Source organism: Lithobates pipiens, unplaced genomic scaffold (genome assembly GCF_037356315.1).
Source record: "Lithobates pipiens isolate NorthernLeopardFrog02 unplaced genomic scaffold, aLitPip1_a1.2 Scaffold_13, whole genome shotgun sequence".
In the NCBI taxonomy this organism is placed as follows: Eukaryota; Metazoa; Chordata; class Amphibia; order Anura; family Ranidae; genus Lithobates; species Lithobates pipiens.
In genome coordinates, this window is record NW_027507718.1 from 385,170,250 (window position 1) to 385,197,318 (window position 27,069).

The 27,069-nt window shown below is 43.6% G+C and overlaps 1 protein-coding gene across 2 annotated transcripts in view; it reads right to left on the bottom strand.

Moving 5' to 3' along the window:
* Window positions 1-26,298, bottom strand: part of ENPP6 (ectonucleotide pyrophosphatase/phosphodiesterase 6) — a 62,778-nt gene extending 36,480 nt beyond the window's left edge. The window contains exons 1-3 of one of the 2 annotated variants that reach the window (XM_077477291.1): window positions 25,999-26,297; window positions 15,252-15,431; window positions 6,117-6,228 (exon numbers count right to left, since the gene is read on the bottom strand). In XM_077477291.1, the coding sequence (XP_077333417.1) occupies window positions 6,117-6,228; window positions 15,252-15,431; window positions 25,999-26,239 (533 nt within the window). In that variant the 5' untranslated portion in view covers window positions 26,240-26,297. Of the gene's footprint in view, window positions 1-6,116; window positions 6,229-15,251; window positions 15,432-25,998 lie in introns of both variants that reach the window. The other variant, XM_077477292.1, reaches the window with a different exon arrangement.
* Window positions 26,299-27,069: the final 771 nt, after the last annotated feature.

Consider the following 27,069-nt stretch of genomic DNA (forward strand, 5'->3'; position numbering starts at 1 on the left):
AGCTGAGGTTCACCACATACACTAATCTGTTTTTAAAAAGGGAGGAGGGAAAAAAGAAAAAAAAAAAGTTTTTTTGTTCACTTGTTTGAGGTTTACACCTATATGCCATTGTTGACATGTTCTTCTAATATTCTATAATACGATTACTGTTTATGTTATGCCGAGTGGTTTCCGATGGACCACTGCACCCTCATGATGTGGTAGTTGACCCGGACTAACGTTCGAGTCAACACCCGACCAAGTAGTGGGATGTTAAACCCACGACTCATAGCAATCTTACTGTCAAAAAGTTATTTGTTCACAGCATTGCATGATTCTACTACCTTTTCTGACATGACACTTTACTTCTCTTTTCCTTCCCCCTCTTCACTGCTTCTACCCCTTCCTTTCTCCTTTGGGTTCGCGGGGTGTGCACTCTGGTTCCAGGTTAACGGTCACCCATTGATATCCCAATGACAATTAACTGGTTGTCCCTGAATGTGCAGGGCATGAATTCCCCCCATAAGAGGGTGAAGGTTTTTAAATATCTGCGCAAGTTGACATTGCTTGTTTACAGGAAATGCATTTTTCTGAGACCTCCCATCCTAGGTACTTTGATGCTCAGTTTCCTCAGGTATTTTTGGCAAATGCTTCAACTAAGCAAAGGGGGGTTCTCGTGGCTTTTCGCAAATCAGTTCCATTTAGTTGCGCTAAACAGATCGCAGACCCTGATGGAAGGTACCTACTGCTCCAAGGCACCATTTATGACACAGAGGTTACCATACGGACGTACTATGCCCTGAATGTGAACCCAGGGCCCTTCTTGACCCATGTCTGTGCCCTGCTTATGTCCCACTGCAAGGGCACCCTCCTTCTTGCGGGTGACTAATCTCATATTAAACCCCAAACTAGGGGCTAAAAAGTTTACGTCCTCTTTGCGAACACATGACCTAGTTGACTTGTGGGGGGGGGGGGGGGGAGTGTCATCCTCAGGGCAGGGACTACACCCATTACTCTCACCCCCCCATCAGGTCCACTCAAGGATAGACCATATGTTTATGCTCAGACATGACCTTCCGTTAGTGGTTTCGGCCTCAATCTTGGCTGTCCCATGATCGGATCACGATTCAGTGCTAGTCGTCTGCCACTCTATCCTAGATAGACCCAGATTTTCTCCCTGAGTGATGAATGATTCGCTCCTTTCCCATGCAGGGGTGACAGAAGAAATTATTAGGGCTTCGTAGGACTACTTTCGTGACAATTTGGGCTCGGTGAAGTCTCCGGTGGTCCTCTGGGGGGCCTATGAAGCGGTGCTACGAGGTCGGATAATTGGCCTGGCTTCGGCCTGTAAAAGAGCTAGGGAGACAAAACAGAAAGAGCATGAGTCCCGATTGGTGTCACTATCTGAGTCGTTTAAGCAACCTCCCACCCCGGGCAATCGTAAGTTGCTGGAACTAGCCAGATCGGAGCTCGATCTGTGCCTCACTGAGGGTGCTGAGCGTGTTCTACGCTGGTCCCGTCAGAGATGGTATATGAGAGCAAATAAGCCAAATCGTATGTTAGCCAACAGATGCCGAACCTTTGCCCCTAAATTAAACCCAATCACCCTACGAGATCGAAACAATGTTCTATCAGGGAACCCGAAACATGTCCTGGAGGAATTTGGGTTTCGCCTTGCGAAGCTGTACACGGCGCCGGAGGGGAATGCTGCTCAGAGTACGGCGGACTTCCTTGAGAGCCTTTCGCTCCCATCCTTAACGGGGGTGCACGTTACCCTCATGGATAGGGATATTCAGCTCTCAGAAGTTTTACAAGCAATAAAAGAACTTAAGGTGGGAAAGCGTCCTGGGCCTGACAGGTACACCGTGCTTTATTATAGGAAGTTGGCATCAGTAGTAGCTCCCCACCTGGTAGCAATGTACAATTCGGTAAAAAACGGCTATCCCCTCATCCCAGATCTTCTGACAGCAAATGTGGTGATGATTCCCAAGCCGGACCGTGACCACTCATCTTGGGCCAATTTCAGGCCTATCTCGTTCATCAATGTAGATATGAAACTCCTGACAAAAATTTTGGCGACTCGTCTGAACTCTTTTCTCCCTCATTTGATTAAAAAAAAGACCAGGTTGGCTTTGTGCCACAAAGACAGGCGGGCGATGCAATTCGACGTATAGTACAACTCCAACATATAGCCCACGCTCGCTCTCTTGAATCCATGCTTCTATCCCTCGATATAAATAAGGCCTTTGACTCCTTATCTTGTCCCTACCTCATGTCTGTTCTACGGCACTATGGATTCGGGACCTCTTTCATGACTTGGATGTCAGCCCTATATGATTCCCCCCCCAAGCAAAAATTAAATATTACGGATTTGAATCCCCCATTTTTGATATCCGCAGGGGAACCCGCCAGGGGTGTCCGCTGTCACCCCTTCTTTTTGTGTTGGCATTGGAACCCCTGGCGGAAGCAATAAGCGCTCATCCGGCTATCAGGGACATTGAAATAGCAGGTTGTCCCCATAAGATTTTCTTATTTGCAGATGAGATTCTTCTTTCGGTCACCTCTCCTAGAACTTCCATACCAAACCTACACACACTGTTACAGACCTTTGCATCTCTCTCAGGACTCCAGATTAACTCAAAGTCGAAGGCACTGTCGACTAACCTCTCTATGGAGTTGCTGGGGGACTTGCAGTCGGCCTTTCCTTACCAGTGGGTCTCCTCCTTGCCTTATTTGGGAATCCGTCTCACTTCTATGTATCAGGCTTTATATCAGGCGAATTATCCACCATTGTTCAAAAGATTATCGGATATGTTGTCTGCTTGGTCCTCCTTACCTCTTTCATGGTTCGGGAGAATAACAGCCATCAGAATGGCGTATCTCCCGAAGCTACTATACTATTTTCGGGTTCTTCCTATCTCAGTTCCTTCACATGTCCTCAATACCCATCAGCGTAGGATCCTGCAATTCATCTGGGGATTGTCTTGCCCCCGCATTAATAAACAAATCATGTTCGCCAAAAGTAATGGGGGCCTCTTGGTCCCAAATATAAGAGACTACTACGTATCAGTTACCATTGCTCCGCTCTCCCACCTCCACGAGACGTATCAGCTCCCACTATGGGCTACCATTGATCTGCTTGAAGTTGACCCCGTCCCAATCTCTTCATTACCATGGCTCCCACCTATACACCGCCCTACGATTACGGGGCCTTGTATTAAATCACACGTTACGAGTTTGGGACTCAGTGAAGTACTCTGCAGGGCTGGTTTCTCCCCATCTTCCATTGATGCGGCTCCTTCGTTGCCCACTTTTCCCCCCGGGCCTTGATAACCCAGCACAATTCAAGTGGTGGACCATGAATGCCATCTGTCATCAGTGCCATCTGTCATCAGTGCCACATGCCATCTGTTGTCAGTGTCACATGCCATCAATGCCACTTATCAGTGCCATCTGTCATCAGTGTCACGCGTCATCGGTGCCACGTATTAGTGCCATCTGTCATCAGTGCCACATGTCAGTGCCATCTGTCATCAGTGTCACGCGTCATCGGTGCCACGTATTAGTGCCATCTGTCATCAGTGCCACATGTCAGTGCCATCTGTCATCAGTGTCACGTTTCATTGTCCTGGTGCTCCAGGGCCTTCAAAAGTGTAATAGATAGTCAACAAGTTAGATGTGTAATTTATGCTCCTAGAACACGTGATGGCCCTCCCTGCATGTTGGGTCTCCCTAAGTGGCCAGGCTGTGAAAAAGTCCCACACATGTGGTATTGTAATACTCAGGAGGAGTAGCAGAATTTTTTTTTGGGTGTCATTTGTGGTATACACATGCCATGTAAGAGAAACAACCTATTACAATGACAATTTTGTGGAAATAAATAATAATAAATAAAAAAAAAATCTTAATTTTGCAAAGAATTGTGGGGAAAAAATGACATCAAAAAGCTGACCATGCCTCTTACTAAATACCTTGGAATGTCTACTTTGCAAAAAGGGGTCATTTGGGGGGTATTTGTACTTTGACTTGTTCGGGTCGCAAGAAGTGAGATAGACCACCAGTACATCAGATGTGATCAAATTCGCAACCACAGCCTGTAGACTCTCTAACTTTCACAAAGACCAAATAATATCCACAAATTTGGGTTATTTTTACCAAAGATATGTAGCAGTATAAATTGTGGCCAAAATTTATGAAGAAAAATTAATAATTTGCATAATTGTCTCACAGAAACAAAGAAATATGTTTTTTTTTTTCAAAATTTTCGGTCTTTTGTTATTTATAGTGCAAAAAATAAAAACCCCCAGAGGTGAGCAAATACCACCAAAAGTAAGCTCTATTTGTGGGAAAAAAGGACAAAAAAAAATCATTTGGGTACAGTGTTGCATGACTGAGTAATTGTCATTCAAAGTGTGAGAGCACCGAAAGCTGAAAATTGGTCTGGGCAGTAAGGATGTTTAAGTGCCCAGTAAGCAAGTGGTTAAACGCGTGCTCAGAGGCAGTTGGACACTTTTTTCAACTGCCCCTGAACTCTTTCAATCTTATCCTATGCGTCCATGTACACAGTCGTTTTTTGCCGTTTTTATGCAGTTGCGTTTAACCTAGTTTTTCCCGGAAGCAAAAAAGGGTTCAGATGCAAGTTTTCCACGTTTCAGACGCGAAATGTGGCAAAACGCCGTTACCGCGTTTTTCCGCATTTTCGTTTATAAGCTTTTTTAAAAGGTGACCTATTTTTTTGACTTTAAAAATCTCAAAAATGATGGCAAATGATGAAAAACCATTAAATATTTTAATCAATTGGAATTGCAAGTGGACAATCCACAACTTGTGGCAAGTGACGTGGCAGGTGAAGTGGCAAGGGGACAATCCACAACTTGTGGCACGTGGACAATCCACAACTTGTGGCAAGTGACTTGGCAGGTGACCTGGCAAGTGGACAATCCACAACTTGTGGCAGGTGACCTGGCAAGTGGACAATCCACAACTTGTGGCAGGTGACCTGGCAAGTGGACAATCCACAACTTGTGGCAGGTGACCTGGCAAGTGGACAATCCACAACTTGTGGCAGGTGACCTGGCAAGTGGACAATCCACAACTTGTGGCAGGTGACGTGACACGCTAAATACAAGTACACTGCTGCTACTCACTCTGGCCTCACAAAATGGCTGAAATAGTTAATACTGTTTTTGCCAGCTTGGGGAGGGTCTATGATGTTATCTTAACTAAACGCTTCTAGACACAAACGTGGTAAGATGCCACTAAATCGTAGCAAAACAGACGTTTCTAAACGCCAGTTTCAGCTTTTAAAAACGTGTGTTCAGCAGAGTTTGCACCAGCGTCTCGTGTGCATGGGGCCTTAGGCCCAGATGGATATAGGAGTTGGTAGAATTGGTTAAAAAAAAAAAAAAAAAAATCAGTTTGATATCTTCACAATTATTCCAAATTTTGATATTTATTTCAGGTACTTATATAGCGCCGTCAATTTACGCAGCGCTTTACATATACATTGTACATTCACATCAGTCCCTACCCTCAAGGAGCTTACAATCTAAAGTCCCTAACTCACATACATACATACATACTAGGGACAATTTAGACAAGATCCAATTAACCTACCAGCATGTCTTTGGAGTGTGGGAGGAAACCGGAGTACCTGGAGGAAACCCACGCAAGCACAGGGAGAACATGCAAACTCCAGGCAGGTTATGTTGCCTGGACCAGCGACCCTTCTTACTGCTAGGTGAAAGTGATATCCACTACACCACTGTGCCATATTTTAGATGTGTATTAGGTCATCTATGCAATTTAGACTACCCATTTAAATTGTCACTAGCGCTGCACCATAACTTTCCCACATTTTGCTCTCTTTACAGACACTGTCAGTCAGGCAGAGCATGGTCTTATCCTCATTTCTGCAACCTGTGAATGTACCCAGCTGGTGGATACACCACCCTCCCCGAGTTCTGTTGTGAACTGTTACTGCATTCTTTAATACAAGTTCTTTATTGAAACCGTCTGTGTGAACTATTGACAAAGCACCAAGCTGCACCCCACCTAAAAATATACAGTATATTTGTGAAAATTTAAAACCTTTAAAAGCACTTTACAGAATACTTAGAGAGATATACAGTAGTTACCTCAGAGACTGAAGAGCATCATTCACAGCTCTAGTAAAATTAGCATCAGATGGAAAATTGTAATATTCGCGGCAATATTTGGGTCTAATGCCAAGAATTTCAACCTCACAACCTAAATAAAATAAAAAAAACATATTGATGTAACTGGTTAATAAAAATGAAGATACAGGAATGTAAATTTCCAGCCTGCCTTTGTTTTTATTATAAGCTTTTAGTGCATTGAAAATGACCAGTTACACTTACCGGTAACGTCTTTTCTAGGAAATCTTCCAGGACGGCACACCTGAGAGATGACTGGTCCACCTGACAGGAAACACAATCAACAACAAATTTAAAAGTCCCCACCCCTCCCTCAGACCCTCAGTTATGGTAAAGAAAATCCCACACCAGTGTCAGAGGGAACATTCTGTGAGGAATTAATATACCACACCAATAAAACAAGGGTAGGGAGTAGGCCTGCCGTCCTGGAAGATTTCCTAGAAAAGACGTTACCGGTAAGTGTAACTGGTCATTTTCTCCAGTCATCTTCCAGGACGGCACACCTGAGAGGATAAGCAAGAAGTTCAGGCCTACCTTTAGGGCGGGACAACCGCTTGTAGGACCTTCCTGCCAAATGCCAAATCCTGAGGGGACAACAGCTCCACTCTGTAGTGCCTCAGAAAGGTTCTATGGCTCGTCCATGTTGCTGCTTTGCAGATCTGGTCGATTGAGGCGCCTGCCCTTTCTGCCCAGGAGGTCGCTAGGGATCTGGCTGAATGCGCCTTAAGGCGGGTTGGTACTGGTTTACCTGCCTGTCTATAAGCGATGGATATGGTTTGTCTAACCCATCTAGCTATCGTAGACTTAGATGCTTGTAGACCCTTTTTCTTCCCTGAGAAAGTGACCAATAAATGACTGGATCTCCTAAAGTCTCTCACCCTTTCTAAATAGACTAGGAGACAACGCCTGACATCTAAGAAATGAAATCTTTCCTCTTCCTTATTCTTAGGATTCTGGCAAAAGGACGGGAGAATAATCTCCTGTGTTCTGTGAAATAATGAAGCTACCTTTGGCAAATAAAGAGGATCCTGAGTGAGGATTACCCTATCCTCTAGGATGCGCAAAAACGGCTCTTTAATCGACAGAGCCTGTATATCACTCACCCTCCTGGCCGTAGTGATAGCCAGGAGGAAGGCCAACTTAAATGATAAAAGTTTAACCGAAATTTGAGCCACCGGCTCAAAAGGCCCCCTTGTTAGGGCATCTAATACCAGGTACAGATCCCATGGAGGACAACTGACCGACCTAACTGGAACTACCCTTTCCCTGGCCGACAAAAATCTTTTTATTAGCGGCTCCTGTCCTAGCTTCCTATCAAAAAACACAGACAGGGCTGCCACCTGGACCTTTAGGGTGCTAACTGCCAAACCCTGGTCCACCCCCTCCTGAAGAAAGTCTAGGATGGTGGGTATCATCTGGAGAGCCCCCTCCTTAGACTGTAGCCAGTGGGAGAAGACTTTCCAGACCTTTGCATAAATTTTTCTGGTGACGCCTTTCCTACTGAGGAGAAGAGTATCTATCACTTTTTCCGAACAGCCCCCGTCTCGGAGTATTTCCCTTTCAATAGCCACGCTGTCAGAGAGAGACGACCCGGGTCGGGGTGAAAGATTGGACCCTGACTGAGTAGGTCTCGTTGCACCGGCAGACGCAGTGGGGGAGCTATCGCGGGACTCTGAATGGTGGGAAACCAAACTCTCTTGGGCCACCAGGGTGCTATCAGTATCAGGTCTGACCTTGAGTAGGTTAATTTTTGTAGGACTCTGGGAAGGAGCACCAATGGGGGAAAGGCATAAGCCAGCCTGAAATCCCACACTTGTACAAGAGCGTCTATCCCTTCTGCTTCTTGATCCTTGTAAAGGGAGAAAAACCTGAGAACCTTCGCATTCTCTCGGGAAGCGAACAAATCTATTTCTGGCTTGCCAAAATGTCTGCACACCAGGAAGAAGATTTCTTTGCTCAATCCCCATTCCCCTTGAAGGATGGGCTGTCTGCTTAGAAAATCTGCTTGCAGATTGAGTGAGCCCTTATATGAATCGCTGACAGTGAAAGGACCCTCTTTTCTGCTTTCACAAGGATCTGTTGTGCTAACCGTCTTAGTTTGTCCGACCTTGTCCCTCCTTGGTGGTTTAGGTATGCCACCGTGACCAGGTTGTCCGAGAGAACCTGAACCTCCCTGTCCTGCAGTTCCTCTCGGAAATAGTCTAGGGCTTTGCCTACTGCCAGAAGCTCCCTGAAATTGGAAGACTCCCTGGCTTGGCTGTGGTTCCAGGACCCCTGGGTATATCGGTCTCCCAGATGAGCCCCCCAACCCCAAGCGCTGGCGTCCGTGGTTAAGACCAAAGGGTTTACCTGAGACCAGGGGCGACCATTCAACAAATTCTGTGGGTCGAGACACCACCGCAGAGAACGAGATACCTCCTCTGTGATGGGTACTCTGTTCTCTAATGTTTCTCTTTTTCCTCCCCATGAGGCAAGTAGAAAAGACTGAAGCTCCCGAGAATGGAGTTGTGCCCAGGTTACTGCCGGAATGCAGGCCGTCATGAGACCCAGCAACCTCATTATATACCTCAGAGAGGCTTCTCCTCTTTCGAGAAGGGTGACAACCGCATTCTGGACCTTCGTTACCTTTTCTGTTGGTAAGAATACCTTCTGTGCCTGCGAGTCTAACAGGTAGCCTAGGTATAGTTTGGACTGAGATGGAGTCAGTGAGGACTTCTCCCGACTGACCATCCAGCCCAAGGTCTCCAGAGTTTCTAACACGATGTCTCTGTCTATTACTGCTTGCCTCTGATCCACACTGTAGATCAGCAAGTCGTCCAGATAGGGTATTAACCCTATCCCCTGCAGGTGTAGGTATGCTACTACTTCGGCTAACACCTTCGTGAATATCCTTGGACTTGCCGCCAGCCCAAAGGGAAGAGCCCTGAACTGCCAGTGTTGTATCCTCTGCTGTATGCAAACTGTGAAGCGTAGGTACTTCTGGTGTTCGGGAGCAATGGGTACGTGTAGATAAGCGTCTTTTAGGTCCAGGGTGACCATAAAGACTCCTCTCTGCAGATGTTTTCTTACTGAGTAAATACTCTCCATCCTGAACTTTTTGTGAAGCAGGTAACAGTTGAGTCTCTTCAAATTTATTATCAACCGAAATTTTCCTGAGGGTTTTGGAACCACAAATACGTGTGAGTAAAAACCCTGGGTAAGCTGATTGTTTGGTACTGGAGTAATAACCCCTTGCTCTGCTAGCTCCTTTAGATTTTTCAGTAACCCTTCTGCCTTGGTTGGGTCCCTGGGAGGAAAAGTAACCAGAAATTCCTGTGGGGGATGAGTCTGAAATTCCAGTCTGTACCCCACTTCTAAAAGGTTTAAAATGTATGGACTCTGCGTAATCCTTTCCCACTGGGGAAGGAAATCGCTGAGTCTTGCGCCTACCTTTACGGTGGCGTCATTTGCCTTCTTTCTGAGAGGCTCCAGAGCTGGAGAAAAGAATTGCACTTTTTTTCTTTTCCTTTTCCAAAGTTCCATTTCCTCCTTTGTTCAGCTTTCCCCTTATGATGGGTCTTTGAATAGGGGCCTCGAAAAAATTTCTTACCCCTTTCCTTCTTGGGCCTTACAGGAAATTTCTTGCCCTTCTCCGTAGATCGGGACAAAACCTGATCAAGGCCTGCACCAAACAGCAAGGAACCTTCAAAGGGGATGCCGCATAGGCGAGACTTGGAAGTAAAATCTCCATCCCAGGTCTTGACCCATAGTGCCCTCCTGGCAGAGTTCAAAAGTGCTGCTGCTTTAGCTGTGGTCCTAACAGTCTCCACTGCTGCATCTGCCACATAAGCTACTGCTCGACTGATTACCTCCAGCGAGTCTACGATCTCTTTAGTCTCCCTACTGTGGGAAACGTGATCCATTAATTTGCCAAGCCAGGTGTCAGCATTCCTGGCTACACAGGCGGAAGCTAGGGCAGGCGCCATTGCTGCCGCATTCGCCTCCCAGGCTCTTTTGAGCAAAGTTTCCGACTTTCTATCCATCTGATCCTGGATATTTCCAGAATCTTCAAAGGATAAATCGGACCTCTTAGATACCTGCGCTAAGGCTGCATCCAAGCGATGAGCTTTAAAAAATTTCTCCTCCTCCTCATCTTTAAAGGGACACCTCCTTTTCCAAGCTTTCAGTTTGAGAAGCTTGCGTTCAGGTTCCTTCCATTCTCTGAGGATTATCTCCTTCAGAGACTGGTGAATGGGAAAGGTTCTGGTCTGTAACCTTCCTAAACCTCTATATACTCTATCCTGTGCTGAGACTTGAGCAGAGGGAACCTGAATATCTTCTGAGGTGTAAATGGCTTTTAATAAACCTTCCATGTCCTCACTCGAGAACAAAAATCCCCCAAGCTTAGCCTCCCCCTGGCTATCTTGGTCTGAATCATCCTCTCCAGAACTACAGTCTGGGACCTGGCCTTCCTCCACCTCAGATACTAGGGAGACTTGGCCCTGGGAACTTTCCGCATAAGAGGTGGAAAAGTTTTCCTGTAACTGAGGAGTCTCTCTCTCTGATGGTACTTCCTCCAAACCCTTCACTAGGGTGGACTGAAAAGATTGAAGGGTAGCCAACATTTCTGCTTGTAAGGCCCTACATTCTTTCACGACCTGAGCGGTCTCCTTGCCTGCGAGTTTGATGATACATCGATCGCAGAAAGGTTTGGTGTGGTCTTGTGCTAACTTAGAGTTACAGTAACCACAACGCCTGGACTTTGAAGTAGCCTTTCCCTTAGACCTAGCAGCTGACCCCTGGGCAGAGCTTTCGGTCCCTGGGAATAGTCAAAAACACAAAAAATAGACAATTTAGCTACACATGTCCTAAAAGGGGCACAGGAGCTCTTCCCTAGAGTACCCTGCCCCTAAATAAAGTTGGATCACTCACCCCCAGTGGCGACCTCAACGGTTGTCTGCTCAGGCGGACCTTCCTCTTCCATAGCGATTTGCTGCCCTGCAGGATCGCTGGATCAGGTATAGTCTCGAGCGTCCCCTTGTTGTCTTTGTCCGAGTGCTGCCTCCGGAAAAGCGTTTTGTCAGGCGAGGAGACTGGGTGCATCACATCACACCCGTTCTGTTTAAAAAACGCGCCGATCGGCGCCATTTTTAAAGGAGGTCCGTCGTCCTGGAAATGACGTACGGCCTCTTCCGGTCATGCGCTCTGAGGCTGAAACGCACGCCGGTGCGTCCAGCCGTCCCACTTCCGGAACTCGATACCCGGAAGTGACGCCCTTGGACTTCCGGACATGCGCTGTGGCGTTGGAACGCACGCCACTCGCGTTCCGCACTACGGAAAAGCAGCAGCTCACCCACTCCACCAACGAAAATGTGAAGGTAAGAAAAAACAAGACAACAGGGGAATAGCACTACTGGGACAACTCCCCTGTCCCACGAGGCTCTTACAAGGCTCCCTAAGGAGACCTTGAGTGAGGATTACCCCTCAAGTTTTCCCTGGGGGTATACAAGGGAGCACCACAGACCCTGTCTGTTTAAGTCCCAAGAAGAAAAACCTCACGAGAAAAACACGGGGTCCCAGACCCCATAAAGAAAAAGTTAAAAAGAAACTTGGTTTCGCTGCCATCCTGTGGGAAACACAATCAAGAACTGAGGGTCTGAGGGAGGGGTGGGGACTTTTAAATTTGTTGTTGATTGTGTTTCCTGTCAGGTGGACCAGTCATCTCTCAGGTGTGCCGTCCTGGAAGATGACTGGAGAAAAAGTATTCATATCCATTGAAATTTTGTCATATTACAACCAAAAACGTAAAATGTATTTTATTGGGATTTTATGCGATAGACCAACACAAAGTGACATATAATTGTGAAGTGGAAGAAAAATGATGATAACGGTTTTCAAAATTCTGTACAAATAAGTGAAAAATGAGGCGTGCATTTCTATTCAGAGAACCTAAAGCGAACAAACAGCATCATGAAGGCCAAGGAACACACCAGACAGGTCAGGGATAAAGTTGGGAAGAAGTTTAAAGCAGGGTTAGGTTCTAAAAAAAATATCCCAAGCTTTGAACAGCTCATGGAGCATTGTTCGATCCATCATCCGAAAATGGAAAGTAGAGTATGGCACAACTGCAAACCTACCAAGACATGGCCCTCCACCTAAACTGACAGGCCGAGCAAGGAGAGCATCAGAGAAGCAGCCAAGAGGCCCATGGTGACTGTGGAGTAGCTGCTGAGATCCATAGCTTAGGTGGGAGAATCTGTCCACAGGTCAACTATTAGTCCTGCACACCACAAATCTGGCCTTTATGGAAGTGTCAAGAAGAAAGCCATTGTTGAAAGAAAGCCATAAGAAAGCCTGCTTGCAGTTTGCGAGAAGCCTTGTGGGGGACACAGCAAACCTGTTGAAAAAGGTAGGTGTTGTGCTGAACCGCGCTCCCTATGTCTATTTACTTAAAGTGCAGACAGTGCAATAGTGCAATTGAGTGTATAACCACTAGGATTCTCCAGTGTTTAAATCATTGCAAACATATAAACCAACAATAAATTTGATTAAATAAATCATTGACTTAAGTGTTTAGAGGAATAACATTGTAAGCATATAAATAACTGCAATAAAAGTGAATCATTGGCTCAAATGTGAACCACAATACATTAGTGTCCAACAATTGTGAATAAATGGTATAAGTCCAAAGAAATTCATCTAACATATTCCAGTGAAGCAGCGATTTCATTTATCCAATAAAAGGGTGACAGTAAAGTTCCTCCACCAACACCAATCACTCAGCCTACTCACCAGATGAATATGATCCCAATTACAGAGATCATATACAGCGTTGGAATGGGATGTTCTAACGATTCATCTCAACAAACCCAATGGTGCCTACGAACGGTCCTTTTAGGGGAAGGTCAAACAAACCCCAGGCATCAGGTTCCAAAATAAAAGCAAGAAACAATCTCCTATGATGAAGTATATCAAAGTTTATTTTAAAATTAGCACTAAAACAATCCACAAGGATAAAAATGCATAAACTAACAGATGGACGCGAGGGCACCGTTTGTGCTCCACCTCCTTTCCACTGTGGGAGGAAGTGACATATTATGCGCGACCACAGCAAACGCGTTTCATCAGCACATCTGACATCATCAGGGGTCACATGACCTGATACAGCACCTCCATGGTTATATACTGCTGTCCAATGAAGGATATCCAATCCAATCCTTCCAATTACAGTTGTGCTCATAAGTTTACATTCCCTAGCTGTAAAAAACAGACCTCCGTGCCATTTCTTCACTCGTATATTCACCCATTTGTAAAAAAATCTGGAAAACCATTTATCGTTTTCCTTCCACTTCACAATTATGTGCCACTTTGTTTTGGCCTATCACATAAAATCTCAAAAAATAAAATTTACGTTTTGGTAAGATGTCAAAATTTCAAGGAGTATGAATGTTTTCAAGGTACTGTAACTGCACAATAGATGGTAAAGCTACTCAATCAACTTTGCCACCAGCTGTCATCAAAAGCAAAGAAAAAGCAAGCATTTTAAATCTTTATTTGGAGCATTTTCCTTCTCTTCCCCTTCTCTTAATTCACTGTCTGCGTTAGCCCAGCCTCTCCGCCTGCCCCCCCCCCATAACCATTTATGTATTAGCTGGGGAGGGAGAGAGCAAAGGGGAATACTATAAAGTGGAGGGACTTCATAACGCCTGCTGATACCACACCTAAGATGACTGCACCCAGCAGCAGTCTTAGGCCCCTTTCACACTGACGTTTTTCAGGAGCTACATCGCTAAAAATAGCGCCTGAAAAAAGCGGCGTGCTGGCAGGACGGTAAAAAAAGTCCTGCTAGCCGCATCTTTGGAGCGGTGTATTCACGGCTCCTAAACTGCTCGTACCCATTGAAATCAACGGGGCAGCGTGGCTATACCACCGGCAAAGTGCCACTGCAGCGGCGCTTTGCGAGCGGTTTTAACCCTTTTCAGCCGCTAGCAGGGGGCGGAATACCGCTGCTAACATGACGGTACAGCGTCGCTAAAAATAGCGGTGCTTTACCGCCAACGCCCGCACCGCCCCAGTGTGAAAGGGGCCTTAGGGTTTTTGATGTTGATGGCGAAAAATGGCAGTTGCTTGGTGGTGATAAGTCAAAAAATGATCTTGCTAAATGGTGTGTGAAGCACCTAACCTAAAATAATAAAAATACCAAATACCAATAATAAATGTGCAAATATTAAATCACACACCATTGCGCAAGATCATTTTTTTAACTTATTTATTAGTTTGTGTTATGTACACTAATAGGTTTTGCTGCAGGTGGATTTCATTGCACGATTATTTGCACTTTCGTTTTACGGAGAATATTTTAATACCTATACACCACATAGCAGCGAGAAGGCTCTTGTTTAATATTTGCTTGGTGGCGATACCATGGTAAGTACTTCTGACTTTTCTCAATTTTTCCTAATCTCCATACTTGTTCCAGTTTAGTGAGTTTGGAAGTACAGAAGCTAGTGGGTTATAGAACAGGAATTCAAGTAGCTGCAAGTAGCAGCTTCAGCAGGAGGTCACCAACTACAGCCCTATTATTGCCCTCAATGACAGTCTTACCCAAAATGTTGAGACATACAGGGCTTGTAAACAACATTACTGGATTGCAGGGTTTCCCCATTACTTTATGCTAGATAGTATGGCCACTGTGAATTAGTGGCATTTTGCTCACTGTGGTGATTACACCAATTCTAACTGGACCAACCTAATTTATTGCAGCAGGATCCTGTAAATGCTAGTTATGCCCTCTACAGTGTAGTAGTATAACCATTTATAGAACAAACTTTTTAAAGTTGATTATAATGTATGGGCAGAGTTTGTGCCATATTTAGCATATTCCTTATCCCCCCGTCAGCAGGGAATGGAGTAGAAGATTTGCCAATAAACCCATTACATGCTTTAACCCATAAAAAGACTAATTACAACTTAAAAAAATAAATAACAATTAGCTGGAGATGGAATTTTACCTCAAGTCAAGTTAAAGCCAATTTGCAACAACAGTTAACTTGATCAAATTTTAAATCTGATCCTTCTAATATACAGTATAGAATGGTTAGCTTTGAGCTACTTTACCTGGCCAGTAGTACATATATACATTTCTTTTTGCCTTTTCCATAGTAACCCAAAATGGCTCTGATCCATCCCACCAAATTGGCAGCAGGCTGTCTTTATTAGTACCAATATCAAATGAAAGATTTGTCTTCTGGTCCCACATGTAGTTTCCAGTCATATGATGGACTTCACAGTGCCGACCTGAAGATAAGCAAAATACCTCAATACCCCAAAGTATACAGTTAATATGAATAGTCTTTTTAGAACCGCAGAAATACATTATTTTTTTAGAAGATATTTTTGGTATTTTAAACTGTAATATATATATATATATATATATATATATATATATATATATATATATATATATATATATATATATATATATATATATATATATTAAAAGGTAAATAATTCAATATGTAGACTGCTTCCTGGATAGAAGTACTGACTTGGGGGCTATAGTGGAGCATTGGAGGGAGTAATAGATATACCAAAGCGTATATTTATATATAACACACACACACACATAAATAAATATTACTAAATGAGCAGCAAATAGGAAGTCATTCCAATACGCTGGCAAGGAATAGTCAATTACAATACACAGGGAGGGGGTCAAATTTATGATATCTGGTCCTATGGGGGTAAAGAGAGAGCAAAGGCTAACCACTCATATGCTGCCTTGGAACTTGCCAGGAAAGAAAAATGATGGTAAGTATTTGACAACAATTTTCTGGTTAACACTCAATATTGTATTAATACTTATTATGATCCACATGAGGCCTACGTTTATGTTTTCTTATAAAGGCAGATTAGAAGACAGCCTACATTAATATTGAAATAAGTTAAAATGGTAAAAAAAAAAAAAAACTCAAGTTTTGACATGTGCATTTATCATAGGGTTACACTTCTGCATTCCATTAATATATTTAGAGACCATGGCAGTGTAGCTGTTTATATGAACCTCTGGTGTAAGTTACTGCAATCACAATACATTCCAGCTACCTGACAGTCTAATAAAAGTTCCTGATTTCATAGAATCAGAATAGAAAATTCAATTTTCAGTTAACAATTTTTACTTCTCTATCGCTAAATAAATATAAACTGCAAAACCGAATGCAAAGTTAAAGAAGCAATAAACAGGAGAGCTCATATTTTGGAAAAGTAGTTGAGGGTATAAGAATGTGTACAACCCAACATGTGCATACCTTCACAGTAGGCAAGCTTGTGGAAGGCTCAAGAAACAGTAGATTCAAGTCAACTGTCTCCCATAGCTCCCTTTACATGTAGAACGTTCAGCAAAGTTGGGCGACTCCTAACTTTCAAGCAACACCCTTCTCCAGTGATATCAGGCTAGATCTTTAGCAGACAGCTCTCTGTAGCTTCAGCATCTAGGCCCTCAGGTCACCCACTTGAGGCCTCATGAGTAGCAAGCACATGGCAGCGTTGCCTTGGAGGGCAGCACGCCTTCTAGGCTGGACCTTCCGCTACCGGCAGAAACACAGCAGTTTACAGTGTCACATTTATACAGGCTCCCAGCAGCCTTCAGGGCCATCCTCCCTGAATTTTGGCCATGGCTATATAAATATTCAAGCTTCTGTTTGCATTGCTACACACCTATGATCCAGAGAGTTCTCCAGTTCTCCGGAAAGTCAAGGAAACAGTCAAAACTAGCAGCAGCTGAAACACTGAGCAGACCTCACTAATCACAGGCAGCTGCACTGATTCAGTGTTAATTTTAGTCTTAGGACTAAAATGGCATTTTAGTTTTAGTCCTATTTTAGTCTTCTGCAATTGTTTTACTCGACTAAAATGTCCTACGTTTTAGTCTACTTAAATCTCCAGTACATTTCAATAATTGCAATTTAGTTGTAGTGATAGTCTTGAATAAAATGGCATTTTAGTTTTCGTCTCATTTTAGTCTTGACTAAAATGGCTTTTGGTTTTAGTCGTATTTTAGTTTCATTAGTTTAATTTCATCTCAATTGTTTTAGACATATTTTAGTTGACTAAAATAGTATTGTTTTAGTCAACCAAATTAACACTGCACTGATTACAAGGAGCACAGTCAAATTGACCCAACACAAATTACAGTCACACTGGTTACAGTGAGAAGCTGAATTTACCTAGAAAACAAAAATTCAGCTCCACTGAACACAGTAAGCCAGCGCTAAATCTAATACATGATACATAGAAATAGATTATTCTGACATTTGAAAAATCTGTAAGCCCCTGTACACACGGTCGGAGATTTCCACAACCAAATCCGTCGGATTTTGCCCGTCGGATCTTGTCCGAAACTGTTGCATACACAGAACGTGATGACGTAATTTCGTTACGATGGGACTACGTTCAGGCTAGTAGCCAATAGCTTTGATGTAGGAATTTGATCTGAGCATGCGTGGCACTTGGTCCGATCAAAATTCTCTACACATGATCGGAATATGTCCGACCGGCCCAGTTGGTCGGGAAATATTTCCAACGGAGATGCGGACGGAATCAATCCGATGCATACCACACACAGTCGGATTATCTGACGACACGGTCCGATAAAACGCATTCCGACGGATTCTCCAACCATGTGTACACGGCATTAGACTTCCTAAACTTTTTCTTCTACCCCATTGCTGGGGCAGGCAACATAAGTGTGTGTACCTCCCTGCATCCTGCTATTCAGCGGCTGAAAAAACACACAACTCAACAACAGTATTGGAACAGCTACAAATTTTTTAAATAAAAACACTCTATTTTTCATTCTCCTCAGCAATCATTTGGCATGTATTAGTCATGCTTTCTCTAGAATAGTTTGGAAATAAGTCCTGCAATTAAATACTACTAAAAGAAACATGCCAATTCTGCAACAAGATGTTAACATATTTGTTAACTGAGGTTTCTATATTGTGCAGATAAAAAACGCCTTGTTGTGTGTGTCTAACTGCTCTTACTTGTAAAGGCTTTTGGTATGTGTAAGAGACTAACATACAATGATAGCACAAAGCTTACTGCTGTACTAACAAAAGTTTCCCACATATAGCTTACTAAAGAGATTAGCAAACCCTTTTATGTCAATATGATACAATAACTCAAAATTAAACAAGTAATACTGTAGTTTAGTATGGATTCAGACCTTTCCATGAGTAATCTCATGTGTATTTATGTGCGCTATCAACAATTATTTTCATGTGTTTCCATGGTCAATAATAGGCTCTATAACATACTATACAATAATGCTTTAAGAAATAGACAACACAGCAGTGCTTAACAGATGTGAACTAGCATAATTTAAGACAAAAAATTATATTTCTACATTTGTTAGCATTATAAAAAAAAAAAAAAAAAAAGGGGGGGGGGGGAGAAGGAGAAACTGAGGTAGCTGATGATGCCGAGACACTGCGAAACATGTAGAGGCTGAGGGATTCATTCGCAGCGCAGGTTCCGGCAATAGGTGAGAGCGCAGAGCCCAGAGCGCACTTTTACTCATGGCTGGATAAGCTAGATAACACAGGAAAATGTGTGTGTAATTGGTTTTTACATTTTTTTACAATAAAAGTTGGAACGTTTTACGCTATGTAGGTTCCATAGGTCTTTTATGAATTCATATAACCAGTGGATTGCTGATTGGAGAAAATGCGAGTATAAAGGAGTGGTTATCCATTAAATGAACCAAAAGCGAGCTTCCATTGATTTCTGGCGAGTTGCCATTTCGTAAGGTGGTGGTGGCACGAAGGGTGATTTGTTGTGAAGAGCTATGCGTGTAAAAACCGGAAGAGTTAATTGTTTAAGCAAGAAGGGACTTTCACCAGAATCGAAAGTGGGGAGATGTACACTATATATATTTTCTTTGGATATTGGGACTTGAGCTAGGGGGTTTGGGTTTCACCTTTTTTTGTCTATGTTTCTATATGAGTTTTGTTGTTTTTGTTAAATTTGTGAAGCACTGAATTTATATAACACTAAGCAGGTGGTAAGGTGTGTATGTGATATACGCCTAGCAACAATTCTGAGCACAGCTAATAATAGTAGTTATAGGATTTTTTAGTAGGTGGCGCAATCTATAATTTTTCTCACTTCTTTTAGAAGGGGCTCACTTGATTAAAGCGCAATAGTGCAATATATTAGTAAATTATTATTTTAGCGCCGGTATTTCCTTTTTTATTCGAAACTAAACGATGTAATCTGTACCCCAAAAAAACAAAAACCACAGGCTGAGAACAAAGGACTAGTTCCCAGGATTCCATATGGTCTTTCTGCAACGTCCCCAATTATAAAAAACTTACCATGTTTTGTTCTGCACCAAGCTGTGTGTAGAGGGGGGCACCTTGGTAGAGGTTACGGTATAAACCATTAGTCTATGGGAAGTTAATTTTCAGCTGCTTGCAGCAAAACAAGCTGCAAGACTGAAAACATGACACAGACAGGGAGTCTTAAGGAGGTAAGGGAAGACCTGAGTGAGGATTCGTTTACAGTAAGTTAGGGGGTCAAGGATTTATTTACATATACATCACAATGCACAGTCATTGCAGACAATAAAAAAGTCACATCTTTTTTTTTAGATTGACCATAATCATCTAAAAATTTGGTATACATTCACCTGCGTCAAGATTCAGTTAAAGAGGAAGTAAACCCCGATGAGTTTACTTCCTCTTTCATTCCCTGCAAAGGCAAAGCATAATGGACTACTATGCATCGCATAGTAGCTCATTATGTGTCACTTACCTGACACAGGAGCCAGCGAAGTCACCACTGTCCCCTGTAGTCCGGCGCATCCATCTTCTCGGTGGGTCTCGCTGCTCCGCCGCTGTCATTCTGCGAAGCCGCGATGACGTCACTCCCACGCATGCGCACGGGAGCCGACACGCGCGGCATCTCCGTCGCAGACATCGCCGCGCTCAGTATGCCTGCGCGTCGCTGTCTACGGTGCATGCGCCGTAGACAGCGGTGCCTGTCTTCGGGCAAATATATACGGTTTAGGAGATATTTCTTGGACCTACAGGTAAGCCTTAATCTAGGCTTACCTGTAGGTCAAAGTGTGTTGTAAGGGTTTACAACCACTTTAAATCCTGCATTAAAATATTTTTAACTGAATACCCACTCTGTGCCAGGGGTAGTATGACCTCCTGTTAATATGTAACTTTTCTATTTTGATCTACTATACATTTCCGAAGTAAAAAGGATTTTTCTCCAGCCCTATAGTATAACCACAACATCTTGAAGTTCAAGCTTCTACAAATACTCCTAAAATAAGAACATCTAGGCCCCAGGTTCCTTTATGTTGCTCAGCCTTTAAATAATCTGAACTCAAACCAGAGGCATAACTAGAACCTTCAGGACCCAAGAGCAAGAAACTATGGAGGGTCCCCCTCCAAGCCCAGGGTCCTTCCCTCTGAGCCTGGTGGTGAAACACCAGGGCCCGGTTACAAGTGCAACCCTGGTAGTTCTACCACAGGTGTCAGTTTTTTTATATTTTCTTTTCTTTACTATTTAATTCTTTTACAATTTTTTAGGAGCCCTGTTGGGTGCTTTGGTGAAATATCAGGGGTCTAAGCAGACCTCTGATGTTTCACCTATGAGCCAGAGAAAGGAGATCTCCATTTCTGCAGCATTGGCTGCACAGAATTAATTGGCAGCAATAGCTCTGTACAGAGATTCCTGTTCATTCACAAACTGAAGCATAGTAAACTATAGTTAACTATGCTTCAGTTATAAATAGAGTCAGCGATTGGTAGTGAATAGAGGTCGACCGATATATCGGCCGATATTTGCAGTTTTTTTAAATAATCGGCATCGGCCGATTGTGCTGATAAAAAGCCGATTTAGAACTACAGCTGGACTTTGAAATGACTTCTGTATAGAAGTCAGTGCAAGTTCACTGAGTCGTCATAGCAACCTTTCCTCCTCTCTGGGCAGGCTGCCAAGAAAAGAACAAAATGATACAATGTTTACACTTGAATGAATGAAGTCATCTCTGTGTGTAGAAGTTCTCAGTTTAACCATTTAAAGACTAAATCTTTTCTGACACTTGTTGCTTACAAGTAAAAATCCTGTATTTTCTGCTAGAAAATCACTTAGACCCCCCAAAAATGATATATATTTTTTTAGCAGAGATCCTAGGGAATAAAATAGCGGTTGTTGCAATATTTTATGTCACACGGCATTTGCACAGAGGTCTTTCAAATGCATTTTTTTTGGAAAAAAAAATACACCATTTAAAAAATAAAAATAAAATAAAAACAGTAAAGTTAGCCCATTTTTTTTTTTTGTCCAAAAGTTTTGACTACATGTTTTTATTTAATATATAGTTTTTTTTTTTTTTTAAATCTAAATCATACATACAAGTAAACTGATTGGAGGTTTGTTTTGTTTAATAAATGTTTAAGTGTAAGAAATTTTCTGTATCACTTATGAAGGCTGCTTTCACACTGGAGCGGGCAGGCGTTGATGGTAAAATGCAAGTTTTAACGTCTCTTTACCATCATTTTAGAGGTGCTATTTGGCTGCTAGTGGGGCACATATAACCCAGCTAGCGGCCAAGGAAGAGGTTAAATGCGCCCATGAAGCACCGCTGCCAAATCGCATTGCATGCGCTTCGGCAGTGGTGCCCATTCATATCAATGGGCAGGAGTGGTGGAGGCCTCTGTCTTTCACGCAGACTGCAGGGGAGCCATTTTGCAGGCACTTTACAGGCGCTATTTTTAGCCCAAAAGCGCCTTAAAAAACGCCCCAGTGGGAAAGGTGTGTTAGATCAAGGGGGATTAAAAATAAATAAATAAAATAAAATCGGCCTAACATATCGGCCCAAAAAAAAAATCGGCATCATATATCGGCTATCGGCCGCCATGATTTCTAAATATCGGCATCGGCCAGAGAAAAACCCATATCGGTCGACCTCTAGTAGTGAACACAGACTCTGTTCATTTAGAAAAAGGCTGGGAAAGGGGGAAGCTGGGAGCCAAAGAGTACAATGTGGGGCTGCAGGATCTGGATAGGAGGGGTGGTGGGGGTGCCATGTAGAGAAACCGATTCCTTCCATTTTCCTCCTGAAGCCGCTGGATGCCGGGAGGGAGGAGAGAGGAGGCTTTCAGCAGCCGCAGGAGGATCAGTTTCTCTACATGCCGCCTCCACCACCAATCCTGTCTAGGTGTACGGAGCCTACACCCTTGACTTAAACCATGCTAATAAAGATTGCATTATGCCCCATTCAACGACTGCAGGCATCCACATGAAAAACTGAGCCTTCATGACAAAGAACTGAAATCCAGTGAATTTAAAAAAGGGCGGACCAGAGACAGTCAGGCTGAAAATCAGCAGGGGGTCAAGTACTTTTTTCCCCTTACTGTACTTGCATAATACACCTGTCTGCATGAACCCGAATACTCCAGCTCTGCTGTACAGAAAGTTCAAGAGGCTGATATCAGGTCTATTTCAGGTACATACACTGCTTGTAGCCCGACTCCGATTGGTATGAAGCGATTTATCCCTTGTGAGACCTCTATGCCTGGCCTGTATAAGATATAATCACTGAGGACAATCCTCATCAGTTAGCTTGAACTCACCAAATGCCGATTCCATTCACAAAGATTTAACTCCCGCGCTTATAGTACAAATGAAAAATAAATGTAAAATATGCGAAGAGCTGCAGTCTCTATCAAAAAATTCACTTAAAAAAAAAAAAAAAAAATAGAAAAGCTCCAACTTTTCCTGTGTGAAATCCACAATCCTGTGCAATCCTGTTTCTGAGCCCAATTTCACAGCAATACTATATACCAGTCATACATGTTGTATTGTTTGGCACAGAAATGTTACTTTGAATTGCATTTTGCACAGGATTGTGGATTTCACACAGGATAAGTTAGCGCTTTTCTATTTGTTTTTTAAATTCTTTATTTTATTTTTGCTTGAATGCACGCTATGTAACAATATGCATTATAAATAAGCGATCGGGAAGTTTACACAGTAGGATATCATTTACATTTCTTATTTTCTGCACTTTTTTTTTCCACTTTCTCACTTATATGCACCCGTGGTATACACACCCCTCAAGTATCTAGAGGTTGCAAATTGCCTCTTAATAAGAGTAGCGCCGTATCTATCCTTCCATTCAGCTGCTTTTATTCGGAACATCAGATGACAGGATACAAACATATGAAAAGGTTGTGGTATTTATGCGGTCAAAAGAGGATATTGTGTAGCACTAACCCACAAAGTAGCTGCTGGTTAGATTTGGGCTTACCGTTACCTTCTTTCTCCTCACTTCACGTCTAGGGATGTCCTGTGGTAGATGGCCCAGTAACTTGAGAGACTGACAACAGATCAATTTAAATGGATTTTATTTGCAAGAACGTAGACAATGAACAGTCTCTTAACATGGGATCAGAGGGTTGGAAAGGAAGTTCAGGTACTCTTAGGCTGGCCATACATTATACAATTTTCTTCTATAGATTTCCCAAAACCATAGAATACTTTCAGTTTGTGTGCAATCAGGCAGGCCCTTGTACTACACAGTTGGAGGTAAATCTAAAGGAAATTGAATAAGAAAATTGTATGGTGTATGGCCAGCTTAAGTGTCAAAGTCAGTGTTGAAGAACTTGCTTACTTTGATGCATCCAGAGAATAGCCATTCGCAACTGGATGTTCACTCAAGGTGAACAGTCCCTCTCTCACAAGGCCTAGCAGTCAACAAGGTGCTCAACTCGGGAAGAAGTCTCTGCCACAGACGTTGTTGTAGAACACGTAGGAAAACTAACTTGTAGAACACTCGTGTGATACCTGGATCTTTCAGCCAGCTTGGCGATAGCCACGAGACCAGATTCTCTTGGGTACTCCAGCCCTTCCAGGCTCTTACTAAGAAACCAACCCGTACGTGGTCTTCTTCTGCAGAGTCCTCCCCTGGAATGCATGAAGTCACTGGGTCTCTCCCAAACCGGAGATGGCACCCAAACACCTCAGAATCCTCCTTTAGTTTCCTTGCCTCGGGCTAGCCAGCCCCAAAACAACAAGATCGGGTGGATCCACACCCCAGGCCATAGCCTTCCTGGCGGCTGGTCGGGAGGAGGACCAAGACCATGAAGTCAGTACATCCTTCTGGACCAGAACCCTGAACCACGTGACATCTGCATCTTAAATACCCTTTCCCAGAAAGCACAGCAAGAGCGCCACTCCCACTGGGTGGGCTCCGAGAGAGAGTAACTCAAGCACCCAACCAGACCACGGTTCCACGCCTGCCAGAAGAGGCAGTGCCCCCTGTGGCCAGGCTGAACATCTCATAGTCCAATCAGACTGATGCTGAAGACCAAATTTAGACAATTGTACCTAAACCAAACTGTAGTTCAGGTGTAACCTTAAATTTGAAAAACACAACGCGCGCTGTTCAGGAGCCGGCGCTACAATTGTCTGTAGCTTACAATGTACGTGTCCTGCTACATGTTGCTTGTAGCTGCATCCATGACACAGGAAGTACAATCACAGGAAGAAGGCTGGCGCATTACATATAAAAGGAAGTGTGTCATAACATCAGGGGAAAAGAACATAAGAAAACAAGTGCATTACCACCAAAGATCACTAGATGGCAGCGTGTGAACTAAATATAAACATCCATAGAAAATGGTTAAAGCGCAGGTTCACACAAAAATGTAACCTCCTCTTTTCGGAACCCTCCGGGGTCACATTTGGCACCTTTAAGGGGGAGGGGGGGTGCAGATACCTGCCTAAGACAGGTATTTGCACCCACTTCCAGGCATAGACTCCCATGGGAGTCTATGCCTCTTCCTGTCCCGGCGCATTGTCTGCTGGGGCACACACGGGTCCCAGAGACAGCACGGACCATTCCCATTGCTCACACATGCGCAGTAGGGAACCGGCAAGTGAAGCCGCATGCTTCACTTCCTGATTCCCTCACTGAGAGTGGTGCCGGCAGCAGCCGAGAGATTGCTCAGCCTCGGCTGCCGACATCGCTGGACTCCAGGAAAGGTAAGTGCCCATTTATTAAAAGTCAGCAGCTGCAGTATTTATAGCTGCTGACTTTAAAAAAAAAAAAAAAACTCCCTCTTTAAAGCGGAGGTCCACCCTAAATTGGACCTTCCGCTCATCGGAACCCTCCCCCCCTCCGGTGCCACAATCGGCACCTTTCAGGGGGGAGGGGGGTGCAGTTACCTGGATAATCCAGGTAACTGCACCCACTTCCGGGACAGCTCTCTGCGGAAAGGGGCGTAACTTACGCCCCTTTCCGCAAGTGCCCGCCCCTTCCCGCAAGTGCCCCGCTGCCTGCTGGGAAACACACAGATCCCAGAGGCAGCGGGGAGCGTCCTTATTGTGCATGCGCAGTAGGGAACCGGGAAATGAAGCCGAAAGGCTCCATTTCCTGATTCCCATACCCAAGATGGCGGCGGCAGGACCCGACAGACGACCTAGCGATCGGCTTCAGGTGCCGACATCGCGGGCGCGCTGGACAGGTAAGTGTCACTATTTTAAAAGTCAGCAGCTGCAGTATTTGTAGCTGCTGGCTTTTAAAAAAAACGCGGAGTCCCGGTGGACTCCCGCTTTAAGAAAACAGTCTATATAACTTTTTTGCCCGTTGGGGCAACACAGCTTGCATTTAAAAACGTATTAATGGATTACAGATCTGCATTAATTTCTGTTTTATATACATGCCTAGACATCAGCTTTAATTGGTAATTTTAACATGGCCTTTTATCCAATGTTCTAGCAATACATGTATGCAGCAAAGACATGCATAGATGGCTGCAGATGACATAGACATGGCACTTACCTGTCATTAGTGTGTAGTAGTTGGGATAAGAGAGACTGGGAAAATCTGGAGTCATATAATCCACTTTAACACCACTTTTCACAAACTCCCTGAAGCCAGGGAGCAGATCCAGCTCTTTATCATTTATATAATCAAATCTAAAGCCATCAATCAGGAAGACCAGAAGTTTGTGCCGAGCCATGGAGGGGTATGCCAGGATGAGGGCAAGGAGGATGGGATAGAAAGTTCTGCATGGTGCCATGGCTGTAGCTGGATCTTTCCCCAGCACACAGCTACCAGTCACTGAGTCAGAGATGCATTATCATCAGACTTCAGCAGAGAGGGGTGGGCCTCACTTTGGCCTAGCAGCTCTCACAGTTTCCCTGATTTATCATTTGTAACCCTTTGTGATACATGAGGCAAGGCACACTGTGCTTTTTTTGGCTTTAAAATATTTCTGACCATGTGTTTTTCCCAGTTTTTTCATCTGTGACTTTCAGAATAATTGGGGCACTTTGTTTAGACGTACTTAACCACTTCGCACCCAGGCCAATTCTGACATTTCTCTCCTACATGTAAAATTTATAATTTATTTGCTAGAAAATTGCATAGAACCCCCAAACATTATATATGTTTTTTTTTAGCAAAGACCCTAGAGAATACAATGGCGGTTGTTGCAACTTTTTATCTCGCACAGTATTTGCACATCAATTTTTCGAACACGTTTTTTTCAGAAAAAAATGTTTTTGTGCTTTTAAAAAAAAAAAAAACAGTAAAGTTAGCCCAATTTTTTTGCGAAATGTGAAAGATGAAGATACGCCGACTAAATAGATACCCAACATGTTACCCTTCAAAATTGCACACGCTCGTGGAATGGCGCCAAACTTTGGTATTTAAAAATCCCCATAGGCGACGCTTTAAAAAATTTTAATGGTTACATGTTTTGAGTTACAGAGGAGGTCTAGGAGTAGAATTATTGCTCTCGCTCTAATGTTCGCGGTGATACCTCACATGTGTGGTTTGAACACTGTTTTCATATGTGGGCAGGACTTATGTATGCGTTCGCTTGGAACAGCCGCTATGATCATTCTT